The following is a 21,932-nucleotide window of genomic DNA, read 5'->3' on the forward strand; positions in this document are numbered from 1 at the left end:
AAGAGGAGACTGAGAGGGGACATGATCGAAACATTCAAGATAATGAAGGGAATAAACTTAGTAGATAGACACGTTGTTCACCCTCTCCAAGGTAGAGAGAACGAGAGGGCACTCTCTAAAGTTAAAAGGAGATAGATTCTGTACAAACGTAAGGAAGTTCTTCATCACCCAGAGTGGTGGAAAACTGGAACGCTCATCCGGAGGCTGTCATAGGGGAAAACACCCTCCAGGGATTCAAGATAAAGTTAGACAAGTTCCTGCTGAACTGGAACGTACGCATGTAAGACTAAACTCAGTTAGGGCACTGGTCTTTGACCTAGGGCCGCCGTGGGAATGGACTGCTGGGCATGATGGACCATTGGTTTGACCCAGCGGCGCAATTCTTATGTTCTTATGTAATTGGCCCCTATCTGGTTTCTGTGGGAGATCTATAGACCTAACAGAGCCTTGCAATCAGAAGGTGGAATGAAACTAATAGTGAAAATGGAAAAGGGAGTGTGATATGTGGCCACGAAATCTAGAATGTTCTCGATTGCTGCTGTGACTCTCTAGAATACATTGTCGGGACATTTAAAGATTATGCTTCAGTTTTATGAAACTATTGTTAAACCGTACTATGCATTGGTTTTTATTAAGACTGGTAGAGAGAGGGCTCATTCTAAAGTAAAGGTCCTAGATTTACTTTGCTCAGATGGGGGGATTACCGCTCCTACTTCCTTGCAGTGTATTTCTTTGGCTGGTGAGGCTTTTGGTATCCTCTTCAGCCATTTCATGGGATGCTGCAGTTTTGAAGGGTGGGGGGGGGGGGTTAGGGCCCATCCCCCCTCCTCTTGGCTAAGGCATTGTGTATATCACGTGAGAACAATAGTAGCATACCAGGTAAATAGTACAGAAAACACCTATAAATGCAGAGTAACAGAAGTATGATGCATTAGTGAAGTTACCAGTCACTCAGAGTAGGGACCATTTTGTTTCATTCTATAAAAGTCAAGGTGGTCACTAATGGTCAAAGTTTAAGCCTATTTAAGAATAAGTCTGTTTTTTCTTTGCTTTGAGATTTGTTCCAGTATACAGGGCTTTTAATCATCTTGTAGTTATGTTGTAGGTATTTATGTAAAAGTATAAAAAGCATTTCTTCTGCTTTAGTTATTTTAAGATTGTTTTTAGCCTTATGTTTATTGAGCACAACACACACTCCAAAATCTACTGCCACAACCTAAACTAGATACAACAATAAGGCAGAAATAGTCAAAAAGGTTCACAAAGGGGGCGTGAAAACTAACGAGATAATCTCAAATTTTAAGGGTGCTCTCAGTGTGAACAAGCAGCAACAGGAGACAAGCTCCGACACTTCGTGACTCAGGTAGAGGTAATATACCCCCACCCGCACACCATCACTGAGCACCCAGGGTGTGCAGTAAATCAAGGTGAAAACGTTCACAAATCAAAAACAAGTGAGTAACAGGTGAGACCTGAGCTAAATGAACCCTACCAGCCAAAACCCCAGCAAAAAATCAAAAATCAGAAAAACGATAACTTAACTGAAGAATGAAGAAGAAACTCATCTCTGAAGCTTAAAATTAAAGCACGTCCGGATAACAGGTTCAACCGAGCTCGGAGTTTCGTTATGCAAGCTGTTATATTTTCGATGAGGTTAGTGAGGTTCGAATCTATCTCGAGAAGGACAAGGATGTCAAAAGCGTAAATAGAGTTTCAAAGGGAGATAGATGGAAGAATTTCAAAGAAGACACATAAATGTTAAAAAGAATAGGGGACAGAGGTGATCCCTGGGGAACACCACATAGCGGTTTCCAAGGAGAAGACATGGCTGGGTCGTAAAAATTTCAAGAACCAGTTTAAGACTGTGGAATCAATGCTTATCTCAGAAAGTTGGTAAATTAGAATATCGTGGTGGACAACATCAAAGGCTGCAGATAGATCGAATTGTAGTAAGATAGCAAATTTATTACGAGATACAGTAAGTAAGTTCAGACTAGTTCTTATGTTTTGCTTTTTCATGAGCACTATTACAGAGCACAGGCAATTTTTTTCTGCAAGTTTTCTTCTATGGTTCCTGCAGCAAGTAGAGATCTTGTGTTTGATTAGAGTAGCAAGCCTGTTCTTGCCTTAGCAATTGAGCTTTCCAAATGCCTTCATTCTTAGAGATTCTGTGATTCATAAGTTCAAATTCATGTTCACTTCAAGTGTTCTGGAATATTGGACTTGAAAGACATGTGTTCTGAATGTGGGAAAGAGTTGATATTATTTCCTAGGAATATCTTTATTAAGTTTCCAGAGTGTAGTTCTACTTAAGGGTGTGTGCAAGAGTCAAAGCCTGGCTCCTGGGAGGATTGGTGATCATTAGGTATTGGGGCGCCAGGTAGAGGAGTGTGTGGCGCAGTGGTTGGATCTACAGCCTCAGCACCCTGGGGTTGTGGGTTCAAACCCTGCGCTGCTCCTTGTGACCCTGGGCAAGTCACTTAATCCTCCATAGCCCCAGGTACGTTAGCTAGATTGTGAGCCCACTGGGACAGAGAGGGAAAATGCTTGAGTACCTGATTGTAAAACCGCTTAGATAACCTTGATAGGCGGTATATAAAATCCTAATAAACTTGAAACTTGAAACTAGAGGAACATAGACATTTTCAGCTAAAATTTTACCTAAATGTTAGCCTCCTAAATTTGTGTGCTATTCATTTGCCTAGATTTAGGAGCTTGGCACCTTCCCCCTCCCCTCCCCACATCTCTTCTGGCAATTACAGACTAGTTAGAAATGTATTGTCCAAAAAATTGCATTACAGTTTAAAAAAATAATCTAGTTCCTTCCCCTTCTTAAAGCCTCATTCCAGGACTTGTTACTTTAGCATTTTCTTTCCAGTGAAAATTCTTTTGTACATAAGTTATTGTAAGTTTCTTTATCAAATCTTTATTTCCACATTCCCAGATCCACAAAAGGGAAAATTCCTATATTAATGTCTTAGTAAAGTTTTGCTGTTCATAGCTCTAATTTTTCATCTTTTTATTGTGACCATATTTCATCCAGGACAGACTTTCAGATGGGAAAATCACATGTCTGATGTGTGCTTCAGGGTCCAGAGAGCGGATGCTGTGAATCACATGCCTTGTAGAAATCTGAGCAAACAGTTTGTGTGTCTAGGGCAGCGTGAAGCAACTTGTCTGAGGCTCTCAAACAAAATTTAAATAGTTAAAAGTAAATGATTTTCTCTTCTTGAATTCTTTCACCTGATGTACTGGGTAGGTTGAAGTAGCTTGAAAAGAGCAGTTCGAGTGTGAATGTATTGCTGTTCAAAATGTGAACTGATGAATAACTACATTTATTTTTTTTAAAAGGGTAAAGTAGATGGTAATTGATATGCCGCTTTTTTTCTTTCCTTACAATCAAAGCGGTTTATATATTTTAGGCAGGTACTTATTTTGTACCTGGGCAATGAAGTCTTATGTTTAAATCATTTTTATTAAAGAAAAGCAAAAACTCACTACAATACAGATCTCAACACAAATAGATTTTCAGCATAACACAACACCAATCCCCCACCCACCCAACCACCCACCCAACCCGGATGGCAGCAGCGGCAATCAACTCAAGTGAGAAAAGAAATATAAAGGGGAGAAAGAAATATACCAAAGGGAGTCTAAGCATCCCAAAGTTGTTGTTGAACATAAGAGGTAAAAGTTAAACTAAAAGGCAGCCAACAGAGGCGGAATAGCCGCCCAGCTTTAGAGGACATATCAGCAATGTCTCTCCGTTCCATTAACATTTGTTGTAACATTTGTGTTCTCCACTGAGCAAGAGAGGGAGGCTGAGATGAGAGCCACTGTAACAGAATACACTTCCTCCCCATCAACACTGTCTTCCGAATGAAAGACGAACATCCAGGTCTAGGAGGATGAAGCCTAATCTGTAAAGTGAAGAGAAAGGTTGGATGTAATCGCCAGGAACACTGCCAGAGTTGAGCCACAGAAGATACCACCTGGAGCCAGTAGGAAGATATCAAGGGGCATGACCAGAACATGTGTCCAATAGTTGCCAAAGGTTGAGAACATTTGCCACAACCATGTCCCGAACCAATCCCCATCAAATAGGCTCTCTTTGGAGCATAGAACGCACGTAAAAGAAATTTATAATTCCTCTCCTTCTCCACTGCTGATAGAACTGCAGTATTGCCCATGCGAATACCCCTACGAAGCATCTCCTCCGAAATGGGCATCCAGAGATCAATAGTCCATTTCTGAGCCAGAGTAGCACAATCCAAAGTACCAGATAAGTCTTGTAAGAACTTATGATGAAACTTCAAAGGTATAATGTCCTGAGCCGTGAGGCAAAGAGCCTCCTGTAACTGATCATGAACTTTCTCCATCAGTATGCTCGTTGCCAAAGTTTGCAAATAATGTTGAAGTTGTCTATATGCAAACCAGTCAGTTGGACGAAAATGAAACGTTGCTTGTAGTTCTGCGAAGGAGATAGGATGACCCTCACGAGTTACTGCTTGAGAGACATACTGTAGGCCCGTCTTGGACCAACGACGAAACAAAGCAGAGCAGAGTCCAGTCCAGGCTTAAAGTCTACTGAACTTCAGGAAGGCAATGAAAACCCACCTTTTCCCTTGACCCTCTTGACCCACCTACTCAAATCCCAAACCTAACAAAGAGCACCAGCCCTCTGCCGTCACAAATCTCAAATGCTGATGTTCTTTGCCCATCATATAATGCTCTATCCTACCAAATCACCATGTCTTTTGTCATACAATGCTTTGCCAAATTGTCATACTGTCACCTTTTTCTCCCACTCTTTCTTACTTTATATGCTAGAAATTCACGTGCTATGTCCACTACACAATATCTGCTATCCCATGACCACCACACTAGGTTCTACCATTTTAAGTGCCATACTAAGTTAGCCATGTTTTGTATACTGTTTTGCCCACGCTATGGTTTGCCATACCACACTTGTATATATAATGCTATGTTTGCCATAATATAGATAGATAGATAGATGATGTCAGAGGAACACCTGGGCGTTAGAAAGCCACGATGGGGCCTGTACTACTGACAATGTGGTTTGTTATAAGGTACTGTATTTTAGTCTCGCAGTCGGGGTCACACACACACTTATATACAAGCTGCTTAGGGACGTATGTAGGGCTTATGGTGGGGTTCTGATGGAAGGGAGGGAAGGATGGGGGTTTGGCTGCGTGGCAGGTGCAGGTGCTCGCTCAAGGGTTCTGCTGTACAAGGGATGGGAGGGAGGGAAGGGAAGCTGGGCAAGGGTCCTGCTGCACAAGGGATGGGAGGGAGGGAAGGATAGAAGCTGGGTAAGGGTCCTGCTGCACGAGTAGAGGGAGGGGAGGAAATTTGCTGCACATGTGGGGGAGAGAAAGGAAAGAGGAAGAATTGAAGTGAAGGAGAGGAAGGGCATAAAATTAATATATAAGGCATTTGGTCCTAAAATTAATATGACACTGTCTTATTTTCAGGGAAACACGGTATTGGGTGTAGGATGTCCTAATTTATTCCTCAGAGTACACATTTTTGTGGATATCTTTTGTTTACCTGCAATTGCATCACTTTTTTCTTTCCCAGAGATTAAAAAAAAAAAGATTTGACATCGATATGTGAACATTTCTTAAGAAAACTGAATGGAGTGTCCTAATTTTTTCACATGTCTGTAAATAATCCTGAGTGCTAAGTAAAAGTTGAGTTTTGCCAAGGATATGTTGGGTGGGTGAGAGGGAGAGAAGCTTTCAGCAGTGTTGACTTCTTATTGGTCTTATTGGTGGTCAGGGAAGACAAAAAAAAAAAACTTTTGTCACAGCAGGACTTATGCTAAATTAATGAATCGTGCAACAAGTAAGTCATAGTAGTGTAAATGCTTGAAAATCAATTTGCCTGTACTATTTTCAAGAAGTGCCTGTTCTGCTTAATTCTATTTCTTACAAATTCAGACAGCAAAAATGAGTCCAAAAACTAGTTGTGCAAGAATGGACGTGAATTAGATTTGTGATCATTTCAATTTTAAGAAATGGACCAGTGTTTCTCTGAGCTGTTTTAGCTTTGCCTTTTTTTTTTTTTTTTTTTCTCTCTGCTTCCTGAGCCTACAGGATATTAAGATTCACAATTTTAAAAATGCAAATAAAGGAGCTTAGACATTCTGCTGTTCACCCCCTTCCCTTCCCTTGCTATAGCTGAAGCTTAATTCTGCTATTTTTTGTGCCCTTGTAAGAACAGTTTACATAGCCTCTGAAATGTATTTCCATGTAGAGATCTGCGGGGAATGGGGACTATGGGAATCCTGCAAGTATGGAAGAAGTTACTATGTGATTCCTGTGGGAGTGTAGTCAAAATATCTGGTGCTTTGAATGCACTGCAAGAGTCAAATAGAGCACCAGACTGAGGCTTGGAACACTCATTGATTTGAATAGTGAATGTCACCTAAAAAAAACATGAGATTTGGAGGAACCAAGAGGGGCTGCAATGCCTGTGGGGATGGAGGAGATTAATTGTGGGGACAGAATGGATCTTCATGACTACGGTTGAGGATGGGTGAAATTTCAGTCCCCTGCAGTTTTCTGTTTCCATGAATCAGCAGCTAAAAAGCAAAACAGATCACTCTGATGATTGATTCTAGTTCTCTTGAAACTCACTTAAACGTCATCTTAGCTCTGTCCATAGGCCTTCCTATGCAGATGTGCAAATCGTGTGTCTAATGTGAGGGGCTTCTTACTCCTGATAGTGTGAAGTTAAAATGTAATGCAAAGAAGTTCACTTGGAGTGAAAATCCAAAGGATTTGTAGATATGTAGAGGTAGTAGAGACAGTAATGGGATTAAAAAATGCATGGGACACACACAAAGCATCCCTAAATAGAAAGAGGATAGAATTAAAACAAAACTTGACAGTGGCAACTCCAACAGTGGGAGAGTGAAACTGATACCTGAAGGCTGCCTATGGTCTGTGACCCATATGTAGCAAGACAGATCAGGATGGCTTAGAGTGGGGCCAGTACAGGGTATACTTATTTATGGTCTTAGCCCTGAAAATGGTAAGTGTGGATCAGGAGCTGGAAGGCGTATTTTATACCACATTCGTATTATCTGAGTACAGGTCTTGCATATCTTGGGGGGAGGGGAAGACATCTTATAGTGGATCTGAGCAAGAAAAATGTAATAATTTTGTGCATTGTTGGTTCAGCATTGCCTTGGTAATGAATGTGACTGTGCAGGTCTTTATCTATACTGTCATTTACTATGGTGCTCATAATCAAAAAAATATAAATGTCCAAAAAGCGTCTTAAATTGGCACTTTGACCCTGACAATTAAGACATTGAGGTGTCCAGAGCTCGAGATGGGCATGAAGGAAGCATGTTATTGGGGAGCTTTGGGTTTGTATAATGGTGGGTTAGACTTGGATGCCTTTCAGTGATGATCGAACATATGTTTTGTAAGGCATCCTGGATGTAAACATTGATAAGATTGCTGCGATATCTTATCATAAGCCAATAATAAAGACCTTGTGACAGTGACAGTTACAATAAGATAAGTTTATTAGCGATAAGCAAAAGGCAACTCGCATGAAATAGCAAAGTACAGCATATTGGCTACAAAGGATAGCATACATACGAAATAGGAATCTGATGTTCTTTTGGGTCTGACTCCTCTCTCTTCTCTCTCCTACGCCATCCAGCATGTCACTTATATACATTATATCAGTAGACTAGGATACCTCCTAGTTACTCACTTCTCATTGGTTTGTCATATATGTCATTTTTATTGGCTGAATGGTCTATACCAGGGATGTCAAAGCCCTTCCTTGAGGGCCGCAATCCAGTCGGGTTTTTGGAAAAGCAGTGCATGCAAATAGATCTCATGCATATTCATTGGGGAAATCCTGAAAACCCGACTGGATTGCGGCCCTTGAGGAGGGACTTTGACACCCCTGCTCTATACACTTATGGAGCCATACTGAAGCGTGACTGACCTTTTATAATTCCCTGACCAATGCATTCCGAATACTAAGGCTAATAACTCCAGAGAGCAAGCCCTTCCTTGAGGGCCGCAATCCAGTCGGGTTTCTGGAAAAACAGTGCATGCAAATAGATCTCATGCATAAGGGCTATTGGGGTGGTATGCAGGTGGGTATAGTAGGTTTTGGGGGGCTCCCCATAAATTATAAGGGGGTTATGGTGAGAGATACCCTTCATGTGAGGTTCACAGCAGTGTCCTCTAAGGTGCCCCATGGCTCTGTTGGGATGTCTTGTGTGGCCAATCCATTACTATTCTGGCCCCAGCCACATCCAAATGATCTGGATGAGGACATTTTGAACATAAACACTTTTGTATTCGAAAATGGCACAAAGTTAGACATCCTAAAGACCAAGACATCCAAATAGGTGAATTTGGTCGTCTAGTGGTTTTGAAAATGGATGGTTAGGCTGAATAGTACCTCTTCTTTGTATTCTATTCCAGTGGAGAGCTATTGTTTTGGAACTGAAGGGGGGCACTACACTCCGATGGTGATATGGGAGGTGCTGAAAGTTGAGTGATACATTTCTGTAAAACCCGGTTTGTTGGAATGGATTTATACCTAACATATGGACTCCTGAGAATATTGACAGAAAAAAGATTATCCAGTTAAGAACCTAATCTTTCAATTTGATTTAGTGCTAATTTGTTCTTTGTTTTAGGTGCAACAAAAGAAATTGGATCGGCTCTGACCAGAATGTGTATGAGACATAGGAATATTGAATCCCGACTGAAGCAGTTAACATTGTAAGTTTACATAAAATTGTATTAAATTAGCTGTTTCTGCAAAGAAATTTCCTCTGCGAAGAAATTTCCCTTTCTCCAAGTACTTTTCTTGACTGTGAGATATAGTGCCACCTGCTGTCTTGGAAGACCAATACCAGTCTTTAAGAGTTTTTCTGATGTCCTCCTAGGGTCCTTTCTGCTAGAGCTGTGGATTTGGAGTCAGTAGCAATTTTGGGTGGAGTTGGTAAAAATGTATTAACTCCTACTCCAACTTCAAAATAAAAACTGACATTATAATATATGCTGAACTTATTGTATACTTGTATATCACAGATTTAAAGTACTGGTAAATCCAAGTTGTATTCCTATACTTTAGATCCAGTACAAAAATTTAAAGCATAATATCAGTGGGAGTTGAAGTCGGACAATAGAAAAATAGAGGAGTCGGAGTTGAAGATTTGGCGTATCAGTTCCATGGTTCTGCTTTCTGATAATTCATCCTTTCTCTTGCTTTGGTCTGTTGGTTTGCAGAGGCAAGATTCTGATTATGCAGGTGTTCGGAATGAAGGTTCCTGCAGTGTAGCTCAGATCTTTCTGAGACATGGTGAATGCACAAGCCTCTCTAAATACACAAGTGATTTGAAATAGTCTGTAGGTCCTCTGTTTGCTAGAACCCAAGTTATAACTGCAGCAACTTTTCATTCTTGGTTTTTCACTATCATGGGGTTAGATGTGGCTATGAGGAGGCACTAGATTTGAATCTCCAGACCTAGAATATTTTATTTCATGACATGCCTTATGAAGTTCAAGGTGTGAGGTACAATATAAAAATTCATGATGTACTGTTAACAAATCTGCAACCATCTCTATCTAATATAATAAAACGCTAAGCGCACATGTGCACTCTTAGCCCGTGCTTACCTTATCCCTGATCTGTCGCGCTGTGCTTACTACGTCACCAGGACTCCAGCCGGGACCACAGCCAGCCGCCGATCGCCTCCACGAGCGAAGTACGAGAAAGTGAGAGTCCGTCCGTCAGAGCTGCTAAGAAGATCAGCGCCGCAGCCCCAACCCCCTCCCCCCGTTCCACTGTCGCGCGCTTGGTACCGCCACAGCTCCGGCTCTTTCCCACCCTCCAGACTTGCTGTGAGGGCCGCAATGATGAACACCTCCGGCCGGGCTTTCCTTCAGTGCCGTCAGGGTCCGCCTTCGCCAACACAACTTCCTATTTCCGCGCGGGCTGGGCGCCAGCATGGGTAGAAGGACACAATGTATGCGATGCGGGAGGGAAGAGGAAGCTGGTGAGATAACGGACCTGTGGGGGAAGGGCTAGAGAGGTGATAACAGCAGCTACAGAAGAGAAGGGAGACTTTGCCATTTAGAAGGAGGATAACAGGCTTGAAGGGAAGGGGCTAGATAAATACAGGACCCATGAACAGGAAGAGCGATAATGGGCGACAGTGGACTGGAGTGACCAGGCCGGATCATAACTGGCAACCATATTCTATCAAATTTTGCTTGGCTACTGCACAGGGAAGTGGGGGAGATAAAAATGCTGCTGCAGAGGGGGCAGGGAGAGACACAGATAGAAAGACAGACAGCGGGAGGGAGAGAGACAGAAAGAAAGAAAGACAGACATATTCTAGAACCCATTAATGTAACAGGCTTAAAGACTAGTATATATATAAAATCGGATGTGTGTGTGTGCATGTTCCAGCATAACTCTAAAACGCATGGAGAGATTTCAACCAAACTTACTATCTGGGAAAATATACTGTGAGGGTGGGAAGGGGGTGACGTACAAATTATCGAAAATGACTGATTTTACTGTCTAATCCAGGGGTGTCAAACTCAATCACATTAAGGGCTGAAATCTAAAACACAGGCTAAGTCGCGAGCCAGACCCCGCTCAATCTCTGCCCCAGACCCCGCCCCCATAATAGTACTAATGGTAACACTATTTTTTCCATTCATTTTTCATATATACATACAATATAATCTTATTAACAACACAAAATGGTTAACCACAAAATTAAACTGCGCAGGCTTGCCATAATCTTTTCTGTACTTCATTAGAATCTGTCTTTCATCATGACTAAACACATGCTTTCTCAGCTCTTTAATCAGGATTAGGCTATGAGTCGTTAAATCCTAGTAGCCATTGATGTTCCATGTGTTCAAACCTGGGGGGAAGGGGAGAGGGGCTTCATTCGAAGAATGAGGGTCTTCCCCAGGTACTGTGCTCTTATGTCTTCTGTGTCATTGCAGCCTTGGGAGGTGAAGTAAGTTCTGAGAGTATGTCCAAAGGTGATCAGGCCAGCCAGAAGCTCTCGTTCCCATTCAGGCTTTGACAGATTGTTGTCTTGTCCTAGAAAGACCATCCATGAATCCAACTTTTCTTCCTCTCTCCTCCACACCTATTGACAACATGTCTCCCTCTCTCTCCCTTCTCTGTTATGATCTTGCGTCTCTCTGTTCTTCCTCAGGGTCTCTCCCCCTCTTTCTCTTCTGTCTGCACCTCCTGTAGTCCAGCATCTGCCTCCTGTCTTTCCCCTTTGGTCCAGGTCTCTTTCTCTTTCTCTCTCTCTCTCTCTCTCTTTCTCTTTCTCTTTCTCCCTTTCTCTCTCTTCTTTATCCTCTCTCTCTCTTCTCTCTTCTCTCCTCTCTCTCTCTTCTCTCTCTCTCCTCTCTCCCTCTCCTACTTTTGAAAAAATTGTCTGGATGTGAAGGGGAGAACTTTGGGGGAAGTCAATTTTCATTGCACTAAGAGTACCAAGTTGAGAAGCACTGATGTGGATATCAGAAACTCATTGTTTCAACTGTTCTTTATCCTTGCCTCTATAACTCAGGAGATCTTTAAGGTATGCTATTATTAGCCCCAGGTACAGTATATAATGTGATCAGGTAGATTCTGCAGAAATCTGATGCTTTCTCTTTGAATTGAGTTACTCAGAGGACCTTTTCCATGCTATGAGATCATAGACAGTATCTTCATGCTGTTGTTGCAGTGCTCTCACAGACAATTTGATAAGCCCATTGGAAGTGAAAATTGAAGAATGGAAAAAAATAGCTAACCAGCTAGACAAAGACCATACCAAAGGTAAAATGACAGAAATTGAATTTCACTTAAATTGCTAGTAATGTATTACTTCTAAGGATGAGACAGCCATAGAATCAAAGTTGACTGATTCTAATATCGTATTTTATTTATGCTTTGTTTTGTGTTGGTAAACACTGTGATTTGAGTTATGCATGTTGTAATTTAAATGACTTGAGGTTTTTGATGTGCTGTATAGAAAAATGATTAAACGGTCACTATGCATTTTTACTCATTGCTGAATAGATGATGAAAATATTTGTAGGGAAGCTGATTTTCTTGCCATTGCTTAATTCTGACAGCAAGGATAATGTTTGGTCATAAGAACATATTCTTTAGCAACTCTCAAGACCAGCATAGGTTAATCTTACAAGTTGATATATATCTCATCATGACCAGCAGGTGGAGACTGAGACAAAACTTTGGAACTGTAAATCTGATTAATTGTAATTCTTGTAAATCTGTTTAATTGATGTGAACCGCCTAGAACTCCCTAGGAATGGCGGTATACAAAAATAAAATTATTATTATTATATCATGTGACCCCTCCCTAATTACCTCAGTCTTCTCCATCTCCCTTGGTAGGGCTGTTGGAATTTGTTAGGAATTTTTGCCCCTTTTTGTTGCCAGACTGAGCTTGGGTGGACCCTGTTTGGGGGTCCGTCCGACCTCAGGGGTTTCAAACCTGGCGGGTCTCGAGCGGGGTCCCTCCCGCCTTTCCTCCACCTCCCCCAACATTTTTCTAGAGGTGCCTCAACAGTAAGCCTTACCCCCTGGTGGTAAGGCATATTGTTTATCAAACCATTGGAGTTCTGTGACGGTCTGAAGGGTTGCTTTCCCTTTAAATTTGCTATATTTTACTGTATTTTCCAACTAACCGGCACTTTTCTTCTAGCTAGGTCGCGTATGGACCAGTTGAGCACTTCTCAGGGGAAGAGGTGCACAATTTGGTCCAGACGTGAAGCACTCAGTCGGCCTGAAAACAGCTGTTTGGGCCGGTGTGGTAGAGGAGTCTCGTCAGCAGCGGCTGCAGGTGTCCAGGGCTCTCCGCCCGTTAGTGCCTCGCGAGCTGGCAGCGGTTTGCAGAGATGCCCGGTCTTCCCCTGCTGCCCATGGAGGGATTTCCTCAGCCGCCGACGGTACGGCTGGGGATTTCTTATCAGCTGTGGGGGTTTTTTTTTTTCCTCAGCTGCTTTAGCGGCTGGGACAGTTCAGGCTTCCCAGCTGCTACAGGCCCTGGAGGGTTTATTTTTGGCAGGCACTTTGCTATTTTTGAGCAATAAACCCTCAATTTGCTCTGCCACCTCTGGTGACCTTCCCCCTATCTTGGAAAAACAGGGGCAGGTTTCAGCTGGGACCCCTGCTCGGGCAGATGGTCCCATGGGGCCGCCGGAGGTTTTTTCCACTGATTCATTTTTTAATTTATGCAGAGCTTATTTTCAGGTGGCCGGGGTTTTTTGCAGTTGGCCCGAGGGTTTTCGGGGGAGGTTTTGCCCCTCTCTACTACTTTCACGTCCAGTCCTCCTCCTCACTCGTCCAAGCACCCGCAGGTGGCATGGGATGAAGACTTGAGGTCTGAGGAGCGTGCAGATCTGGATGAGGACCTGAACCCTTGGGGGGACCTCCAGGATCCTCTTGAGGAGACAGCCGCTGGTAGCAGGGCCTTGTTTTTTCCGACTACCAGCGAGGAGGCATCCGCAGTGCACCTTTTTCACAGAGACGAGCTCCCAGTTTTGATTCAGCAGGTCTCCTCGGTTTTAAGTTTTGAGGAGATGCCACCTTAGACCCCCCCCTTCGGGGGATCCGCCTGGTGTCCCGCTCTTTTCCTATGCATTAGGATATTCAGAATATTCTGGTGCAGTGGCATACACCGGAGGAGCTGTTTCGGTTTTCATTCTCCATGGCTCATTTGTATCCCATCCCGGAGGGGGATAGGGCTACCTTGAGGTCGCCAGTGGTAGATGCGGTGGTCTCCGCTATTTCAAAGGGGCATACTGTGCCCGTAGAGGGCTGTTCTGCCTTACATGATTCTGAGGAGAGTAATTTGGAGGCTCTCCTTAAACAGAATTTTAATGACTCTGCCTTGGGGGTCCAGGAGGGGGGGGTGGTCTCATGGTTGCTTGTCCTGGGATACAGCACAGTTACTTACCGTAACAGGTGTTATCCAGGGACAGCAGGCAGATATTCTCACAACCCACCACCTCCCCTGGTTGGCTTCTTAGCTGGCTTACTGAACTGAGGAGCTGTGCGCCTATGTCGGGCGAGAAGGTACTTCTGCATGCATGGTGCGGTCAGTCGTGAACTTTCTAAAGTTTTTAAAGTGCTGATGCACTTTATCAGCTGTCTGTGTTGGGGCTCCATGGATGACGTCTCCCAAATGTGATATCTGCCTGCTATCCCTGGATAACAGCTGTTATGGTAAGTAACTGTGCTTTTTATATTACTCCTACTAAATATCCTTCCCCCAGTCCCCTTGGTAATCAGGATCTTACTGTAGGTTGTCATGGTCCACCATCCTAGATTCTGGGACATTCTTCCTGATTTCCCATGATATTTCGTCAGTGTGGCTTTAAGTGCATCACTTCTGTTATTCTGTGAAGTAATGTTGAGTCTTGTAGTCCTGTTCTAGTAATTGCTGTTCTTTTAGATTCTAGAGGACTCGGTGGGTATCTGATCTTTTGCACTACGAGTACTGTTTGGAGCCATTTTATGTAAATTTATTATAGGGGCTGCTCAATTACGAGTTTAAACAAGCCACAAGGAAGTAATGAAGTTGAAAGGAGAAACAGACCCGAGATGTGTTCTTGTAATATGCTGATATGCTCAATTTAACCACTTTTTAAAATTTCAGAATACAAGAAGGCTCGTGCTGAGTTAAAGAAAAAATCCTCAGATACCCTGAAACTACAGAAGAAAGTAAAGAAAGGTAAGGACAAATTGATTTTTTTCTGGAAGTTATTGAGCTGTTGGAGGTTCCTTAGCATATTGGAATTTGAGTATGCGGTTTTGGAATGCCAGGCATGCAAATAAGACTTTTATTAACAACGTACATTTTGCTGTAGTATGCGTAATGGGATTTTCAAACACAATATAATTGTGTCTTGGGGAGAGGGGGCTGTTTACTAGGTTGTAATTACAAACAAGTAATAATTGAAGCTAAGAAAAAAATATGCTGTCAAACTTGAAAAAGCACCTAATACTGCCATCTTATACAAAACTTTAGTCACTCACTTTATCTGACCAACTACCAATATATGGTATGGTTTGATATAAGAGCTAAAATGGACTATAGACATACGAAACTCAAAATCCTGGATTTCAAGCAAGGGTGTACCTGAAGAAACAGCTGATGGGATGGGAGAAGGGATGTGGATAGACTGTGGTCTAAGCTGAAAGGAGCTGTTAAAATGGCAGCTGAGCTCTATGTAAAGAAAATGAATAAAAGCAAGAGGAAAAGAAAATCATTATAGTTCTCAAAACAGGTGGCTGAAAAAAATGAAGGCAACAGAGGCAGTGTTCAAGGAATATAAAAGAGAAACTCAGAGAAGAATACCAGATAAAGCTCAACGAAGTAGAAAGAGATATGACTGGCAAAAGCGCAGGCTGAAGAAAAAAATGTAAGGTGATGCATCTTGGCAGCGGGAATTCTTGCACTACATACACCCTAAATGGAGAAAACTTAGCAAAAACTGAAGTAGAAAGGGACTTAGGAGTAATCATCTGTGAAGACATGAAGGCTGCAAATCAGGTGGAGAAAGCCTCAAAAAAGGCTAGACAAATGCTTGGCTGCATCAGAAGAAGCTTTATCAGCCGAAAACCCGAAGTTATAATGCCATTATACAGATCCATGGTGAGACCGCACCTGGAGTACTGTGTCCAGTTTTGGAGGCCACATTACCAAAAGGATGTGAAGAGAATTGAGTCAGTTCAGAGAATGGCCACAAGGATGGTCTCAGGACTTAAAGATCTTTCATATGAAGATCGTCTGAGCAGTCTGCGCTTATACTCGCTCGAGGAGCGCAGAGAAAGGGGGAATATGATAGAAACTTTCAAGTACATAACGGGCTGCATCGAGGAGGAGGAGGAAATCTTCACTCTTATGGGTTCCACGGTGATAAGAGGACATCTGCTAAAACTTAGGGAAGGGAGATTTCATGGGGACACCAGGAAAGACTTCTTTACCGAGAGGGTGATTGATAGATGGAATGGTCTTCCACGTCAGGTAGTCGAGGCTAGTAGCACACTCGACTTCAAGAGACGATGGGACAAACATCTGGGGTCGCTACAGAGGTATGATAGAGGATAATTTCTCGTGGGTGGAAGGGATCATGATTGGGCAGACTTGTTGGGCCGTCTGCCCTTTTCTGCCATCATATTCTATATTTCTGTTTCTATGTTGGACTCCCTAGCTTACTACAATGGGATAGAGGGAGAATTGGCCATTAAGAAAATAAATTCTGTAATACTGCCTGGCCGAAATGATCATCTCTTCTGGAATAGAATTCTAGACAATGAGATGTGAAAGTGTGAATTGAGGTCCAAGTGGCAGAGGCAGTTTTAGTGGAGATTTGGAGTTGAAAAGTCCTTTCATAAACCTGGAATCTAAAGGATGAGTGGCTAGAGGTTTATCGTTGACAGGAGCATGGAAAGCACCAATAGCACTAAGGTGGACCCTGACCAAAGTTGTTTTGAGACCAGAAGTGGAAAGAAAGGAAGTGAAGAGGATGAAAGTTCTTGGTGATGAAGAGAACCAAGAGGTAAAACGGGTCCACTTCTGTTGATAGCATTGTAAAATAACCTTTTTTTTTTTTTTTTTTTTAAGATGTACACTGCCTTGAAACTCTGTATTGATGATTTTATCAAATTTTTAATAAAACTTGAAATTCATTGCTGGGTAGATGGTTTTCTGGATGAAGCAATAATGGCATGAACCTGATCAGAGAGATGAAAAACCTGTTGAAGTTACAGATTGCAAGTTGGGATGTAACATGGATGCATGACTCTGAGTGAATAGAGATGGAAAGATCTGTAATGGAATTGGATCCTTGACAAGACAGCTGACATAGAAGGGAGAATCACGGTTGTCTGGGCCACCGAGGAGCTATGAGGATTAGAGAATGACACGGGGGGAAAAATTTATCTCCCATCTCTACCCATCCTCCCAGAGGAGCCCAGAACAGGTACGAGAGTACATCCACAAAATAGACAAGACATGACGTATGTGAAACTATAGACTTGGCGGACATAGCTTAGTTGGTAGTGCAGCATTCACAGTACAGACATAACCATAACTTAGAAGTAATACAGCTTTTGCATTGCAGGTCTGAACCTGATTGAAAGTAATACAGTTAAGTATTGGTGGGTATCAGAGTGGTCATCTTCTCGTCATTCTCTTCCTTCCATTCACTGTCTGCTTTCTCTCTACCTCTTCATATGGCATCTGCTCTATTTCTATGCCTCTACCAGAAACTGTCTGCCTCCCTTCCTTCCATCTCTCTCCCTTCCCCCTCCACCATTGGTCTGGCATCCATCTTTTTCCTTCCATTCCCTCCCTGGTCTGGCATCTGTCTTCTTCCCTTCAATCTCTCCCTCCCTCCTCCAGGTGGTTTTTAGCATGTCTCTCCTCCTTTCCTCCCTTCAGATCTGGTATCCCTCTCCTGTTCTTCCTTCTCAATTTGTTTTCTACCTCGTCTTGTTCTTTATCCCCCACTTCCTTTCAGTGTCTGCTCCCCTCCCCACTTCCTTCTAGGGTCTGCTCCTCCCTTCAGCGTCTGTCTCGTCTCCGACACAACTTCCTAATTCCGTTTGGGTGAGAAGGCTGCAGTGTCCGAGCCGCTCAGAAACAGAAGTGACAGAGCACTGTGTAGTTGAGTCCACTCGTGTTTGGAGGAATCTGCTGAGTTTGTCGGCAAGGACAATATTTACCTTAAATATAAATGGCCTTTAGAAATATGTTGTGAGGGATTGCTCAATTCCAAATTTGTTGGGCCTCTTGACAACCTGCTTGTTGATGTAACATTGGACTAGAATGACATGGTTTGAAAGAGAATTTTGAAAAGTGGTCAGCATTATGAATAGCTTTTAATTCTAGAAGGTCGATGTATTTTGACTTTACTAGCTAATTCCAGTAACCCTGTGTCTTGAGGCCGTCCAGGTGAGCCCCCAAAGCATACATGGATGCATCTGTGGTGAGGACTTTCTGATGCTGGGGAATCTGAACAAGGAGACCTCTGTAAAGATTGATTGGGATCCATCCACCACTGAAGTGATTTCTGAAGTGGTGAAATGATGTTGATCTGTTGGGATAAGGGGTCGAAAGCTTGAGACCATTGCGACGCTAGGGTTCACTGAGCTGTTCTGAGATGTAGATGAGCGAATTGGGTAGCATGGGTTGTGGATGCCATATGGCCCGTGAGTCGCAGCATCTGCCTGGCTGAAATGTTCTGCAGAGTGGAGACTTGTTTGCAAAGATGAATCAGTGTCTTGTCTTTGTTGAGGAAGATAAGTCCGTAACTGGTATCGAGAAGGGCTCCTATGAATTGGAGATGTTGCGATGGTTGAAGTTGAGACTTTGGAAAGTTGACTTCGAACTGAGTTGCTGAAAAGTAATTGTTAGTTTGATTGCCAAGGAAACTGCTTGAGGAGATAATGGCCTTTATTAGCCAATTGTTGAGATAGGGAAACACTTAGAGACTGTGAGTACAGAGAATTGCTACCATGACCACAAGGCACTTTGTAAATACTCTTGGAGAGGATGCAAGGCCAAAAAGCAGAACATTGTATTGATAATGCTGATGAGCTATCTGAAACAGAGAAATTTCCTGTGGTCAGGATGTATGGAAATGTGCATATAAGCCTCTTTGAGGTCTAGGGAGCATACCCATTCGCCTTGATTTGTAATCTGATGTCTATATAAATTTTTTCGTCTTATTTTATGTATGTGATTACCTGTAAAGCTGCCTAGAAATAAGTGGTTGAGAAATCTTTTAAATAAATTTAAAAAATGCGGAACTTTTCTCTGACTAGATATTTGTTGAGATTTTGGAGGTTGAGAATTGGATGTAGAGCTCCCTGTCGTCTTTGGAATTAAGTACCAGGAGTGGAACCCCATATTTTTCTGATTGGGGGGGGGAGACTACCTATATGGCATTGAGTTGGAGTAAAGCATCTATTTCCTGAAGAAGGGACATCAGTTGTGATGTAAAAGAAAACTCTCTCGGAGGGTGATTTGGAGGAATGGATTCAAAATGAAGAGAGTAACCCTTCTTGATGACTGTTAGGACCCATGAGTCCTTGGTAATGAAGGTCCATCGTGTGTAAAATGATTGAAGACATCCTCTGATGGGAAGAGACTGTAAAGTTGGGTTATTGACTATGCACTTCTTAAGTCAAAAAGACATTGCTGACTTCTGAGTAGCTGACTGTTGCTGTTTTTGAGATTTCTGATGTCTCTTTTGAGGAGGTAGCTTAGCAGAGGAAGAAGAGCAGGGTACCGTCTCTTATAAGTGTAAGAAGTCTACTTTTGAGCAAGCCTGATTAGTAGGTTGAGACTTCTTTGGTTTGTGCCGAGTATTTCACCTCTGCTCATACTGGGTAAGTTTTTCTATGTGGGAGTCTCAATTTTTTCTCCAAAAAGTTCCTCTCCCACACTTGGTAAGTTTGGCCAAGCAGTCCTGGAGATTTATATTCATATCAGAGACCTGTAGCCAAGCAAGTCTTTTCATAGCTAGAGCCATAGCAGAAGCTCTGGATAAAAGCTCAAACGCATCAAAAGCAGTAGGTGCCGTATACTTCCTGGTTTGTAGAAGGCTATGTTGAAATTCAGGAAGGTGGGCAGTTAGGATGTATTGTTCAAAGACTGCTAACTTAACTAACTGTTTGAAATAAAAAGACATAAATTATAGTTTAAAAACTCTGTTGGATAACATAGAGTTTTGGTATAGACGACAGCCAAGCTTGTCCATAGTCCTGCCTTCACGACCCGAGGGGGCTATAGCATAAACTCTAGAGCTAGAAGACTTCTTAAGGGTGGATTCCACTAACGACAACTGATGTTGGAGCTATGGTCTATCAAACTCTGGGCAGGAGATGATTCTATAGAGGGAATCTATTTTTCTGGGAGTGATGGAAAGTGGAGTCTCCCATTTCTTTAGGAGAGCCTCTTTAAGGAGATTGTGAAGTGGTACACTTCTCTCTGTATTCGCAGTTTCAGCAATCGTGGTTTCGTTTATTTGGGTTTTTTATCTTGCAGGCTTCTCCCCCCCCCCCCCCCCCCATTACATCAGCTTGCATAGAGAAATCGCTGATTCTAAGCGTTTGCAGAGAAAATTGCTAATTCCTAGCACTTTCTTAACTGTGTTTTGCCTCTCCTTCAGGAACAGACCAGGTCTCCCAGCATGTTATTCGCGGTTTCACTATATTCACGATGGTTTTTAATAGAAAATAGCGAATAACACATGAAAATATTGTTCGTAGTTTTTCTGTATTCGCGGGTCTGTTAATCCCCTATCACAGCGAATATGGAGGAAGAAGTGTGTCAAGAAAAATACTGCTGAGAAGGGAGGGCAACCAAATAAAACAAACCATGCTTATAAACCTCTGTTGTATGTCATCTCTAATTTCTGAGGAAAGGTTAAACAGGTTAGAGGTCTTCAGCTTGGAGTAGTCATTCCACCCCTTTCTCATTACCTTTTCTAGTTCCGCTATGCCTTTATTTTTAGATGGGGCAGTCAGAGCTGACCACAATACACTAGGTGCAGTTACCTCGTATGTTTATATGAAGATACTATAATCCCTGTATTATTCTTTATTATTTTCCAAATATTTTCTAATGTATATTTTAAGTACTGCAGCCCTCCAAGCAGACAGTGACTCCAAAATCCAATCCCAAACCTTCAGCTGGATGCTCTGATCTTTAATCCTATGAGATTTGTGTATCACATTGAATGCAGCATTTTCTGTGAGTTCTGCACATGATTTTTTTTTTTCTTCAGATATCATTACTTGCATTTTGTAAAACCTAAATATGAAAAGTTCTCAGCCCAACCAACTTCCTAAATTCTGAGTTATTTTGCCACTAATTGAAAAGAGTGTTTATTTTATTTTGCAAAGTGCCAGTTTGCAGAATCGTAATGCTGTTTTGATGTTGTTTTAGATCATTGATTGAACCATGTCAACAAAAAGTGTGGAATTTTCAAGTGTGGAACTCCTGAAGGAGAGAACTCCAAAGGTAATCCATGAATGTATGATTCAAACATTGAGTGACAAATGCCCATCATACTCCAGACTGCACTGTTCCCTCTAAGCTGAGCAGGAGTCCTCCACCCACAGTCTCACCAATAGAGGGTGCTGTTTTACTGTCACATTTTTCAATTGTGAGGGACAGGCAAGTTCTGCAGGACTCCAGGGAACATACCTGTCCTTAGCGACTGAAAATATTCCACCCCCTAGTGGTAGCAATGCAGCTGGAGGACACCTGCAGAGTGAAGAAGTATGTAAACTTTCAGCTTAGAGATTTCGATACCGGGAGACCTCGCAGTGTCAATGGTGTCCATGATCTGGTTTTGACATATCGGCTAAAACAATTGCAGAGACACTACAGATAGCCAGGGAATGTGTTGGGTGTATAATTCATGAGCAGCTGGGTACGCAGAAACTGTGCATGCCCAAATATTTGAATGCCGATGAGAAACGACGTCGAGTGGACACTTCCAAGTTGATTTTGCAGCACTTTCAGTAAGCTAGTACTAACTTTTTGGAACGACTAGTTACTGTTGTTGAAACATGGTTATACCACTGTGATCCTGAGACAAAACAGTCCATGCAATGGCAGCCACTCAGGTTCTCCAAGGCCAAGAAAATTCAAGACCCAAAAGTCAGCAGGAAAGGTCATGGTCACAGTGTTTTGGAATCTGAAAGGTGGTGTAATGACTATCTTCCAAGGAGCCAAACAGTTAATGCAGGATATTACTATAACTTGAGGTGTCAATAAAAGGAGGCATTAAAAGAAAAAAAGGAGAGGAAATGAGTTCTCTCTTTATAAGACACTGCACTTTCTCAGAAGGCTGGCA

At 42.4% G+C, this 21,932-nt stretch overlaps 1 protein-coding gene across 1 annotated transcript in view; it reads left to right on the top strand.

The window, feature by feature from the left end:
• Positions 1-21,932, top strand: part of LOC117368898 (protein MTSS 2-like) — a 157,311-nt gene that overhangs the window by 38,684 nt on the left and 96,695 nt on the right. Inside the window, exons 4-6 of the mRNA XM_033962642.1 lie at positions 8,702-8,786; positions 11,774-11,865; positions 14,714-14,788. Coding sequence (XP_033818533.1) covers positions 8,702-8,786; positions 11,774-11,865; positions 14,714-14,788 — 252 coding nt within the window. The remainder of the gene's footprint in view (positions 1-8,701; positions 8,787-11,773; positions 11,866-14,713; positions 14,789-21,932) is intronic.

This window comes from Geotrypetes seraphini, chromosome 11 (assembly GCF_902459505.1).
Source record: "Geotrypetes seraphini chromosome 11, aGeoSer1.1, whole genome shotgun sequence".
Lineage (NCBI taxonomy): Eukaryota > Metazoa > Chordata > Amphibia > Gymnophiona > Dermophiidae > Geotrypetes > Geotrypetes seraphini.